This window comes from Corvus kubaryi, unplaced genomic scaffold (assembly GCF_017639235.1).
Source record: "Corvus kubaryi isolate FWS band 111438036 unplaced genomic scaffold, C.kubaryi_AGA036_p1.0 68, whole genome shotgun sequence".
NCBI lineage: Eukaryota > Metazoa > Chordata > Aves > Passeriformes > Corvidae > Corvus > Corvus kubaryi.
The window spans coordinates 16,190,416-16,203,723 of record NW_024582056.1 but is presented as its reverse complement, the minus strand read 5'-3'; the positions used below and the strand labels follow the sequence as shown (position 1 = coordinate 16,203,723).

Here is a 13,308-nt window from a genome sequence, read left to right as displayed (position 1 = left end):
GCACATAGCTGGACTATTAAGATTTAATTTCTAAAAAATAAAAAAGATTCATTCTTTCCTCATTCATCTGCTTTTCCATTCATACCCTTTTTCTCCATTTCTTGTATGCTTGTAGCATTGAGAAAGTGAATCGCTGCTGGCTAAATCAGTGAATGATGACTCAGAGCTCCCTTGATGTTATAGGAGACATTGCTAATGTCTTCTTAATTTGATCTTTCGGCTCCTTGCACCAGAATACTCATCATTCCACCAGCAGGTGGTATCTCGTTCAGAGATCTCCCAGACAGGAAGACAAAAAACCTTCCACAGAGATGTACACAGGGAGCTTCAGCTTAGTTAGATTTCTGTTTCTGTTTCTGTGCCTTTAGCATGACTGATCTGTGTGTTTTAAATCAAGTCAGCTTCTCAAATATTTCAGTGAGTTACTACATATCCTAATATTTTCTCTGGCTCCAGTAATTTATTCAAGTAATCCCATAAGTTTATAGCTAATTCAGTCCATTTTGCAGTAATATATCAATTAGCGTGGTTTTTTGGGTTTTTTTTACATCTTTGTGTCCAGTTTTGTTCCCTTTATATGTCTGTTGATCTTTAGAATCAAGTTAGGTACATAGATTTATCTGGCTTCCAGAAGTTTGCTGACTTGAAGTTCTGAGCAAATTACTGTTTTGGTCAAGTGCCTTTTAACCCTCATTTTCAGGTGCTGACCAGTTTATAAGTGGCCAAGAGGACACCCTAGATGCCTGAGAACATTGTGTGCAGTTTTGCTTTCTTGCCTGTTACAGATTGGAAAGGCACAGGAACTGATGCTGATGGTGACACAGCACAGTGTGATGTTTAAGGGCGTGCTGAATTCTGCACAGCTTCATAGCTCTTTTAAACATTGATCCCTCATGGCTGCTTACAGAGCAGTGGTTTGGGGAAAGAGGTGTGGTTTTCAGTTATTTAATAATAAAAAAGTAACTGAAAGTACTGTAACGTTGCATAAATATTCACACTTGTTTTGTTGTGCTTTGGAGAACTCTCAGCTGGCAAGGTGTTAACAATTCTTTATGTGTAGTAGGTGAGCTCATCTACTCAGCTGCAGTAGGCTCTGGGAAGTGAACAGCGTTATGAACTCTTAGGTGCAGCTGCACATCATTTGATTTTGTGAGTGGTAGGGAAGTATTTGAGCACGTTCTGGTACTGTATTCAGTAATGATTAATGTTTGCTCTGTCTGTCTTCTCAGCCTAGCTATGAAAAGCTTGTATCTTGAAATTTTAATGATACATATGGGTAACGAGGAATTATTCTGTAGTTGGAGACGCGTCGTAAAAGATGCAGTTGCTTTCATAAGACATGCCAGAGCTGTAGAAGGGCACTAACTGCACTTACGCTAAAGCAAATGCTGGTGATAACTAGTTCAATAGTTCAAATCAATGACTCCACCAAACAAGGATATTCATGTAGGAGAACTGTTCCTGATGTTAATTGAATGACGTGATACCTACATTGAAACCACCTGCAGTTTGTATACTCCTGGTTAACAGCCCTCAGGCTAAAGCTTCTACAGAAAGTGTTCAATAAATCCTGCCTGTACTGGAGAAACATCATATTTTGAAGTAAACTGCTACGGTCTCACTAATTGTGCTTTTCTCTGGCAGATGGAACAAGCTCCTCTCTTTGTGAATTCTCACTGGTGTCAGCTCAGCTTATGTGTTGCAAGTGAGGGTCTTAAGAGTTGCTGTGATTTGTATTTAGAAGACTGTTAAATCAGGCTAGTTTTACTCTCTAGAGCAAAACTTGACTAGACCAATTTTCATTACCAATGCACTTCATGCTAATGGTTTGCTTTACAGTCTCCTAGTTTTTTCATTATGTATTCCAAGTGGTCAGTCCTTAGCAATCGTGTCCTACATGGGCTGTGAGGATAAAATACCATCATGATGGTGCTGTGTAGTTGGCACCAATAGAGGCTGTCCTTAATGGTCTGAGTTACAGGAGTCTAAATGAGCTGGCTCAAGAGCTCTTAGGTATGGACAGCTGGAACTTAATGGACATCATCTTCCCTCAAATTAAGGAGCTTGTCCTTTCATAAAGTGTTTTTATTCCAGACAACTCCTGCCCCTTGACCTCTGCCCTGGACTATCTGCTGTCATACTTGGGAGAAATACTAATTTTCCAGGTCATGACAGGTGCCTTGTCCTGTTGTTTGCCTTTTGAGGTGTTTTTCCCCTTTCTTAGTTCCTACCTCATTTTCTTGAAGGAAAAGCAGTCTTCCTAGCTCTAAAGGTTGTGCATCTTCAATGCCTTCTTACTCAAAGCACTGCTCCTGTTTCACGGGCCTTTGTTTTCAACCGGTGTCCCTATTTTCAAGGCCTTTGCTGCTGTTCTGTGATTAAACTCCACATTATAACAGAAGACCTGTGGCACAGAAGCTCCTGTTCACACTCCTGTTCATACAGTTCTTGTAACAGGCTTAAATATCTGGGAGGGGAACCTTGCATACAATTTAAGGCCTGCTATTAGCAATGATAGCACTGTCTTTACTCAATACCAGCTGGAAGGCCTCTGCTTTGGCTACCAACCATTGCCTCAGAATTCACTGTCCTCTGTGTTTACAGTCCTCACAGCATAATGTGCACATAATGTTACCTGGGGGCTGGATGAGCTTACAGCACTGCAGCACCCCCAGGGTGAATTTGTAATCCATAGAAGAAGCAAAGGAACAGGTACCAGTAGGAGAACATTTTTCAGCAGTGTCCTCTTCACTTCTAACCTCACTTGAATTCTCAAGAGAGACTAATAAAATCTGTGCAAAAGATGAGCTTTGACATTCATAATTCCCATTGAATAGTAGGAAGCATGAGCTAAGTAGGTCTTTCTGGTTTTAATTCCCTGTCATTTCCCCCAGCACTTATGCCTTCTCAAGTTCATGCTTAATAAATTAAGTTTGATATGATTCACTCACTTCTAGAGGAGAGGTGATCACATGGCTTACATTCCTTTGTCTGCTTTACAAATGCTGCATACTGGGGAAGGGTTTTTTTTGGTTTTAGGGGAGTTTTGGTTGGTTAGTTTTGTTTGAATTCAGTCTTATTTCCATTTGTTAAACCAAGACTAACAGTTGCTAGTTTTGAAGTCTTCACTTACAACTTTGAACCTGAAGGGCTTTTGTGTCAGAGCTTTACAGTTTTTCCAGTTACCTTAGTTAATCTGAAAGAAGATTTGTTTGTGACCTTGCTGCTTTTATTTGTTAGAATCACTTTGGCTAATACATTCTTACTGTATTCCTTCTGGATGAAATACATGTTTGAAACTGGTGTGCATTGTATTTAGGATGCCTCCATGTTCCTCCTTTTGATGCATCAAAACTAGTCTTTACTGTATGTATCCATAAGCAATCAGTTCCCCAAGCCAGTACAAATTTTAATAGATTATCTAAGATTGTTTGATTTATTTTTCATAGTTACTTGACTAACTGATGCATCCTTACTCAAAATCACAACTTTTGCATTTCTCTGCAGATATTATTAAAAACATGCATTTCATTACCATGAAAGCTTTTAAAAACAAATTTATTGAAGTAGCACTTTTAGTATTTGATTTGAAGCTTCAGATTTATTTCTACCTTGTGATGTTACTCCTTGTTCTTTGTGTCTTAATATTTCTGCCTTTGAAAAGGTGAATATTTTCTCTCAAGGCAATATCTGCTTGATAGCAATGTTAATGACAATAAAAAGTGTCACCACATCTAGGTTTTTTGCAATTTTGCATAATGAAATAATTTTGAATATTGGGAGAAAAATTCCAAAACCTTGTAATCAGCTGCATAGAAACTTACCTTTGGTAAAGTAGACATTTTCACTTGATAGAACCTGCTGTGTTGTAGGTGTGAGGGAAGATGATTTTTTTTTAAAAGTCATTTTTGTATAGCTTGATGGAGACAAAACACTCAGTAAGTAGTTTTCTGTCCTTGCTAATAGCATCCAGTGCCTGACTTTGCTTTACTTCTCCCTTGTTTTTCAGATCCTGGAGTCTCTGTGGATCGTGATGAGTCGCAATGTGAGCCTCTTGTTTACTACGGTTACAACATTAGTGACAATCCTCTTCCACAGTGGCACAGCTCTTCTCAATTTCGTGCTTTCAGTGGTAAGTGGTATGTCATTGGTTCACATGACCCATTTTACTGGAAAAGCCTAATTGCACATGTTGTAACAATGAAAACTCAAACCTAAAGCATTGGAAACATCTTCTAAACTTACCTAATACCAAAATTCTTTTAAGATTTTGCAAATTCCATATCTGTCTGGGGGCATTCTAGACAGAGGGCAAGATTTGTGTAACTTTTACGTTAGGAGGTAATAAGTCTTCCTGTCATCCTATTAGTTGAAAATTCTTGTTTCAGGCCTTGAAGATACTAAGCTGTAACTTGTGATATCCTACATAACTGCTGAAGTCTTACGGTGTGTCCTCATAAGCATATCCCTGTACAAGTCATTGCTTTCAGAAGATGGAAAAAATTGTTACAGGGGGATCAGCAATTTGTTCTCTAGTTGTCTTCCATAAAAAAAAGATTGCATGGGAGTATTTTATTTCTTCCTTAGTCCACAACTTCACCCAACATGGCACATTTAAAACTGTGTCTGAAAAGTTAATGTACAAAAATTGCAAGCTGATTGCCAGTGATTTCAAGGCACTCAGGCTCAGACACAAAATTTATCTTTAGATGCCTAATGACTTACATCAAGTTCATTGCATGCTGTTACTGTGATGCATGATCTGACTTTTTGTCTGCCAGCAGGGTCCTGCCTCTTGCTGAGGCACTGTGCAGTCAGCTGGTTTAGCAGAGGTAGTTGGGATCTTGCTGTGTTGGAATTCTTTTAAAGATTAGATGCTTGAACTGTACTCTTAATTTTTCAAGTTTCCTAGTTGCTACAGAAAAGTTTTTACTAGTTTGGAGTGGCACAAACTATCCTAAGTTTTCCAACAAGATAATACTCAAAGTGGTTAGTTTTTCTACTGATTACATTTCAGTCCAATTTTAGTCATCTTGAATAGAAATTAAAACACTGAATTTCATTTTGATAAAAGGTTTAAAAATTTGTACTTTAAAACATGGAAATAATGGACACTTTGTTCAGAACCTCCATTTTGAAAAATACGTCTTCTATCAAAACGTTCAGTAGGAATGTCAGTCAGTGTAGCACATCCATCCACAATCCAGTAAGACTCTTCAGATCCTCACCAGGCTTTTGAAAACTGATTATTAGTCATGGAAGTGTCACTTGTATTTCACTTCTGAATACCAGTTCCTGTCTGCACATGTGCATGTGGATGTATGTATATGCTTTTGTGCTGGTGTATAAATATGCACATGTGTGTACTCACATGTGCTCCTATTCTGTTACAAAGATTGGAAGAGAAAAAGCTCCATTTGGCTGATGGGCATCTACAGTCCTGCAGGGAATGTGCAGATTTTGTAAAACACACAACTAAACAAACAACCAGAAAACCCAAAACAAGCAAAAAACTCCCAACAAACAAAAACCCTGAAGCTTTACAGCAGAAAATTGAGTATGAAAAGCAGATACAAAAGTGTTTACTGAATCACTGGACCTGATGCACAAGTAATTAGGTTGTATGTTTCTTGGTATCTGTGGAAATGCTGAATTATCATTTTGGAAGAGAGTGTTTACCCAGAGCTTTCTCCTTGAATTCAGTCTATCCCTCCTCAAATTAGAGTATTTAATGTTTTCAGCTACAGAACAAATTCTACAGCATGAAATAGTAATCCATCAACTGTTTAACTATGGAAAAGTCTTACTGTTTTGTATTTGGTAAATTATTCCTTGTAGGCATTGGCAGGATCTTGAATTGTTGCTTAGGAAACAATTTAAGTATCTCAGATATCCTGTAAAAGAGGTCTGAAAACTTATAGCCTCTAGTTGCTCTAAGATAGTACGTATCTTTTGCTGCTGAAAGTAGTATTGAGGCTATTCTACTTGTTGGAAGAGTCAGTGAGCCATTTGATAATATTTTATTGTATACAGTGACTACGGCTTCTTTTTGCATTTCTACACCTATTGTGCTAAAGGAAAAACGTTAATTTCCTAAAAGGCACGTATTCCAAAATTCAGTTAATTTTGTATGGTGCTGTGGTTACATCCATCTTCTTTTAGCAGAAATTGAGTAGAGTTTGTATTTTTTCCTAGCTTGTAGTTCAGCTTAACACCATTTTATTCCACTGCTGTTCATTCCCAGCCATTGCTTTGGCTTTTACACTGCAGGTGGGTACATCTATCTTGTATCTCCTTAAGAAGGCAAGTTTCTTCTGTAAACACTGGGGAAGAACAGTCAGGATAAGTAGCTATTATACTTACTGTACTTAGAGCAATATGCTGCTCTCTGTGTTGAAAACTGCATGTGCAAGAAGGATCTCTAGGCTGAGCTCAATGAAAGGAAGACACAGCTTTATCTGGGTGCCTGCTTTAGTATAGAGTTTTCTAGTGAAATCAGGAAATATTACAGTAGCTTAGGAGAAATGGCAGAGCCCATCAAGGAAGAAAAATAACCATAACTGCAGAATTACAAAGGATGTTAAAATGTGATTCAAGTTTTAAGATTCTGTCATTTGAAACTCTAACAAAACATAGTTTATACTGCTACTGGCACTAGACTATTTCCCATTAAAGCAAAGCTTAATTATTATTTTTTAATCTCAAAATGAGTGTTAACAGCATGCTGTTTAAATCTGCTGATACGACTTGTTTTATTAGCTAGATTGGTTTATCACCCAAGGCAGAAGCTAAACACCTGGGAAGATGTAATATAGCCTAAACCAATATATGACATTTTGGACAGGGGTCATTATAGGTGAATAGTTGAGTGTGACCTTCCAGTTAAAGTCTGGGAGGGTAGAGTAGGGGGAAAATGGTAGTAGCATTTTACTGAGTATAGAGAAATTAGGAACAGAGACAGATGCCATTCTTGAGATTGGTAATGAAATACTGCAGTGCTATCTGCATTTTGTTTTCTGAGCATCTTCAGAGAGAATGAAGGAAAAGAGCATGAGGTGTCTGCAAACTGGATAAAATGCTTGAAAGTAAGAGACTTACGGAAGTCAGGCTGTTTGGCTCATAAAAAAAGATTAAGATACGGTTTATTCTAGAATATAAGTAGGTTGGAAAAAAGGAAAGAATTCTTTCTAATCTTGGGAAGAGAGAAGAAATATCTGAAACTTGTAGATGAAGCAAATATAAGCCATAGTTTACATTTGGAGCATACAAAATGGATTTTTATTGTTCGAGGTATTCTGTTTCATGATGGACACAGTTTGTGATTTATGCTTACCCAAGAAGTTGCTGAGCCCACTGACAGGAAAATAAGAGAAATGTACTTGACTGCTACATAGAGGAAGCTAATCCAATCTGATTGTAATTTTTTTGTCTTTTAACTGAAACAATGGAACTGCCATTCCTTCTGCTGAGACTCATCATCAAACTCACAGAAGGAATGTTCACTTAGGAATGCCAGCGTAACATAAAATGTATGGTTGTGAATTTTTGTGTAATTCCTATCTGATACCCAGCTGCATAAAGACTCTTGAGATAGCCCAAATTTATTTGGCACTTTTGTTTGCTTGTTTTGAGAATAGATGTAACTATTCAGCAATTTTTTGATCCGTTAAACATGCTGAAAAAGAACCAAAAACCACCACAACTAGAATGTTTATCAGCATTCTAGTTGTTTGGTCTAGATGTGACTTTGGGAAGAGGCTGAACAGAGGCAGAAGTTTTATAATGTCTGGCTGTGAATATTAAGTCCTTTGTGGAGCAGGGGAGAAAATTACTCTTTCAGCTCTGTGTGTTTTTCTAAATCCAGGCTTGTGGAAGAGTATCTTACTTCTTTCCAGTAAAATTCAGTATCTGAAGCATAGCTGCATACTCTAATTCTGTAAAGTATTTACTACCTTTTAATTTAAAACTTCAATTTGTTTTGCAGGTGATTTTTCTGACCACACTGTTCTACCTGTTGAGCTCCAGTGATGAATATTACAAGCCAGTAAAATGGGTGATAAGCCTGACGCCTTTGTCTCAGCCAGGTCCCTCCTCAAATATAGTTGGCCAATCCGTGGAGGAAGCAATAAGGTACCTTGCTGATTTCTTGCCCTTTCTTTAAAATTCCTTTTTAAATTTGATGTTCAACTGCAAATAATTAACAATTGCAACAGCTTGTGTTTCAAAGATGAGTTGCAAATCTCAGAGATTTCAAGAACCTAGCGTCAATGATTTTTTTTCCCTTTGATTGTTGATAGAGCAATTTGATTGGACTTGACTAAAAAAATTTCAGAGATCTGTGAAGTCATGTATACTAGTGTTTAGTGAAACTGCTACACCCATGACATCCCTAACTCATCAGGAAGCAGTGTTTGCAGTTGTGTTGGCAATAGCAGCTAGGGCAGCTCAGTAGGAGCAGATTCATGCAGCAAAACAGTAGAAATGGAGGAACTGACATCCGTGCTGTACACATTTGAGAAGTACTTGGTTTGAAGTATTTTGTCTAATATGGGAGAATAAGTACCCATTTGTACCTGGAATGTATTAGATATGCTTCTGGAGTATATTTTCCAGTTTAATTTCATCTGAAAGAAATCTAGTTCATGAACTCCGTAAACCAAATTACCTCAAAGAGAGCAACAGGGGAGCGCTCTCCTTATCACGCTTGGAACACTACTGTACTGCACCTGCAGAGTACATTCATGGTGTTTCATGCTTAGTCACCAATCTTGTGTGTCAGCTCTAAACTACTTCAGTAATTGAAGAAGGATTTTTTATGTTTTTAGATATGGTTCACAAAGATTACACAGTAAAGCTATTTTTGGGGTGGTGCAGTAATGTTCATTCGTCACAGATGAATGAAATCACCAGCTTTCACCTGTTAGCAGCTTGAAACACTAACATGCTGGTAATGTAATAAACTAGATTTTATATGATGTGTTTAAATCATAGTGTACTTTTACAAAAAAGTTGATGGTCTGGGCAAAGTGAACAGACTCGATGCTAAATTCTGTGTAGCCATTGCCTCTTATACCACTGCTTTCTGTGTCATCTTGTGCATATGTACAATACATGAGTGAGCTTTAAACTGGGGAGGTATTAAAGTGCTTTCCAAAATTGCTAAGTGATTGCCATTTTAACAATGGGAAAGTTATATTACGTTGTGTAGGGTCTTGAACAACAGTGCTAACTGCTGTAGTCATTTGAAATGAAGGGGCAATTCAGACAGAAAACAACAGATTTGGAATTCTGCCAAACAGTTAATAGCCCTTCTCTTGAGTGACTACTATTGAGTTTTCATTGATCACATGGTTAGTATCTCAGTTCTGTCTTTTCTGAATAGCGTGAGCAGATTCAGAAACTCATACTTGTCTCACAAATTGTTCTCTTTAGCCCACGCTAGAGGGGAACAGTGTGAAAACCTAGGATATGGTTTATCTGGGCATGGATACTATGTGAGGAGGATTGTATTAAATGCAGTTATAAGTTTACAGATATGTGACTAAGGTGACCCAAGGTATTTATCAGAATTAGAATGGAGGAAAGAAAGAAAATAATTTTAGAAAAGCCACAGGAAAATGAGTAGGAAAGAGCCAGCATGCATCAGTAACTGCAAATATGATGAGCAAAAGCCAGTGTCTGGAGAATCTGGAGAATGTGGAATGTGAAGCAGCTTGTCATACACAAGGGATCTCCGTCTTTGTATTCACTAAGGTAGCCTGAATCAGTCATTCATATTTGTTTGGAGCAGCCTGTATTTGGTGCCTTATTTGAATTCTTTGGAATGATTCTTCTGAGATTTTCAGAAGTTCCTCACTTCTCAGTTGTACCTAAGGATTTATCCTAATGGTTCTCAGTTAGCTCGCATTCCACTCCAGACTTACTGTGATCTTCAGTAGGTAAGTGTGGCAACTACAGTAACAATTTCTCAAGAGTTTATGCATGCCTAATCTGTTGCCTTATGAAAAACAATTGCTACTTCAAGCCCTTTCTTTTGTCACAAAGTAGCAACTACTCTTTCCTTTTGGAGATGAGTTGTTGCTGCAGGGTTAGGAACCTAAAAATGGCTTCTTCACCTACCTCATTTGTAAATGGCATGCGAAATGAATGTTAGTGCTCGGTGGTAGGATGGAAGAGGCTTCATTTGTGTTATGAATTTTGTCAAATAATGAAACATCTGTAGTTGCTTTCATCATTAGACTATGACAGCATTACACAACATGAATTCACCCTCAAAATATCCATGCTTTCAAGTAGACCAAAAAGATTAAGTTAATGAATCTCAAAAGTCACCAGCTGTGTTCCAGCGCCCACCACTCTTCAGCAGGACAGAGCATGTGCACAAAGCTAAGACAGCATCTAACTAGTCCTGTCTAGAGGGCAAGGATCCTCTTAGCAAGAGATAGACCTAATCTCTCTATTGCTCATAAACCAAATGACATAAAAACAGTAATCCTCCAAGCTGTCAGTCACTTCCGTTGCTCTTTTACTTAAAATGTGTTTGCGAAAAGCACTAGGAAACTTGGATGTAATCACAGAAGTCTGTTCCCTTGTGTGCTTTGCCGTTTATTTCAGAGGAAAAGAGCAAGGGGGAAAGAAGAGGAGGGCACTTGGCAACTCATTTCTGTAGCTCAAGAAATCCCTTAATTTAAAGATGTTACCCAGCAAGCTCTTAAATAAACCAAGACCTTTTCCCATTTCAATTTCTCTCATTGGAACTGTGCTGTGTTTTTTTATTTTATGGACTATAAGCAGCTATACATTTTATAAATATTTTTCTAACTCCCTTGATGATGAATTTGCAAATACAGTGACAGTTCTCTGTTCACACAAACAGATTTATGAGCTACAGAGGGGTAAGAGCAGCTTTCCAGGCTGCTTTGAGCCAAGTGTTGAATCTCACTGTTTCTGTCAAAATATCTCAGATTATAAATTTGAACTTGAGTAGTGGGAAAAAATAGATGCAGCTGTAGTGACATGATAGGAGTTTTGAAAAAGCTGAGTGTAATCCAAGAACTGCCTGCTGCAAACCATGGGATGAATTCCCCTCCTGGCCTTTGATGGGAAATTCATTCATCCAGGACACCAGGGAGGCAGAATGCCAGCAACATGTATCAGGTGGTGGGATCGACCAGGGATTTGACGAAGCATCATGCCATGCCTGAGCCAAGAGCTTGTTTGGCAAACCTAGGGGTCCAAAGGCAGAGCCATGAAAGACAGAAGCTGGCTTGGGTGCACCAGCCAGCACAGTTCCACCAAGGATAAGTTGTGCTGGGAATAGCATGCACTATGAGGAGGTGACTGTCCTAGTGGGACCAGGGGAGAGCAGTGACTGCCACTTGCTCCGACCTCAGCAAGTGACAGCCTCCAGTAACCAGCTGGGTGAGCATGGACAGGAGAAGGGGACGGCTGTAGGAGCACTTCTGTGTGCTCAGCAGGACAAATTCCTGTGGGGATGCTGCTGGTGATGGAGAAACAATTGTGGGGATGCTGCTGGTTGTGGGATGACTCAGGGCAGTGGTGGGGCTGATGCTGGTTTGAAGTCAAGGCTTGGGTGGTGGTTGGACAGGTTACTTTCTGCATGGTTATGGGTGTCCCTTCCCATCTGGGGAAGGCAGGACAGCTGATGGGAATGTCCCTTGCCACGTGGGGAAGGCAGCAGCTTGATGGAAGGAAGGTCCTCCTCTCCCCAGTCCTTCCGCCCTCAGTGCTGAAGAGATGGCACCTCTTCATGAAGGGAAAGAAGGGGCCACACATCCCTTGACAGTCAACAAAAGAACTGTTTTCTAGGTCTCTGTCAGGACTGGAGGGCAAAGGGCAACCCAAGGGATGATCTGCTGCTAGTTTGGTCTTTTCCCAGATTGTGGATGTGACTGTAAGCTGGGCATTTGCCCTTGCCCCAGATACCTGCCTTTGACTGAGTTATCCCAGTTCTGACAGGCAATGCTGCCTGCCTCCAAGCAGCCCTCCAGATGGGAACCAGCAGTGTTTGGGCTATAGAACAAACACAGATTTGCAAATTGGTCATAAACCAGTTTTCCCAATTTTCAGTAACTTTCATCACAAAAATGCTCCTATGATTTTAGACTAAACAGTTGTGTGTGCTTTGTTGTCATATATTGCATTTGCTTCTCCTCATTGTTTGCATCTTGTGGAAGGCAGAGTTTAATCTACAGGGAAGAGGAGAGGTCAGTAGTTGTATGGTGATTCCCTAAAAGGCAGTAAAAAACCTGGGAGAAAGATCAGTACCAATGGCATATGTGACCAAAGGGATTTCTGACTGATGTATGAAGTACTGGTTCTCTTTCAAATCAACCAGCTAATTCAAAATTCCATGCTGGAATTTCGTGTGCCACTGCCTGTAAATGAGGTGGGAAATAAAAATTTAGGGAAGTTATAATAATCCTAAATACTGCTAATGCCTCAGCAGTAAAAGAGCTTCTGTTCTCTAGTAGTTTTGGTCCTTCATGCCCAGTTGGTTTATCTGTTTCCCCTCTTCTTGGTTTGCAATCTCAGGTCTTTCTCAGTCTGATTCTGACTTTCCTGGTGTGGCCACATTTCTTTACTCTTTTTTCTTCTTGATAAATTCATAAATTCTTCATTTGTCCTTTGCTTTTCATCCCTCCACGGTTCTGTCCTTTTTTGTTGTTGTTGCTTGGGGGTTTTTTTGTTTGTTTGTTTGGGTTTTTTTTGTTAATTTTTTTCCCGTTTTCCATATTGCATAAGTGGGTATCAGGAAAAAAATGTGATGAATTACAAAGGTAATATTTCATTATGTGCAAGAGTCTCCCTTGACTGACAGTGGTGCTTAGTTGCCTGTGAATATAGTAAATACATTATTTACTTTCACTGAAACCACTTAAAGTCAGCCATAGGAATCTGAAGAAAGGGGGACAGGGAGGGGAATGGCGACTGTTGCAGAAGGGTTATGCCAAAGTAGGTTCAGCTGCAGGAATTCTTTTGGCACCACCCTATCAGGTTTAGGAAGATGACTTGCTTTACAAATATGAGGACCACTTGGACCAGTTTACTGTATTTAGATAATTTTAGTTCTCAACAGTAGTTAGTGAAATTCTTCGTTGTAACTATAATTAATAATGTAGTACTTTGAAGGTTGAGGGGAATCATTTTCTGCCCATAACAGTGTGAGGTTTGCTTTATTCAGAAGGGTGGTTCATGAGTCGCCTGCTTCACTGCATAAGTAGGAAAATTATATTCTTTACCCCTGAAATAGGGAGGGGGTGCTCTTGTCTGGATTTTGATTTTTGT

The 13,308-nt window shown here is 39.1% G+C and overlaps 1 protein-coding gene across 4 annotated transcripts in view; it reads left to right on the top strand.

Annotated features, from left to right (window-relative positions):
• The window catches only part of TMEM245 (transmembrane protein 245), a 79,149-nt gene that overhangs the window by 42,409 nt on the left and 23,432 nt on the right, over positions 1-13,308 (top strand). For all 4 annotated transcript variants that reach the window (XM_042048922.1, XM_042048921.1, XM_042048924.1 and 1 more), the window contains 2 exons: positions 4,010-4,132; positions 7,985-8,130. In XM_042048922.1, the coding sequence (XP_041904856.1) occupies positions 4,010-4,132; positions 7,985-8,130 (269 nt within the window). The remainder of the gene's footprint in view (positions 1-4,009; positions 4,133-7,984; positions 8,131-13,308) is intronic.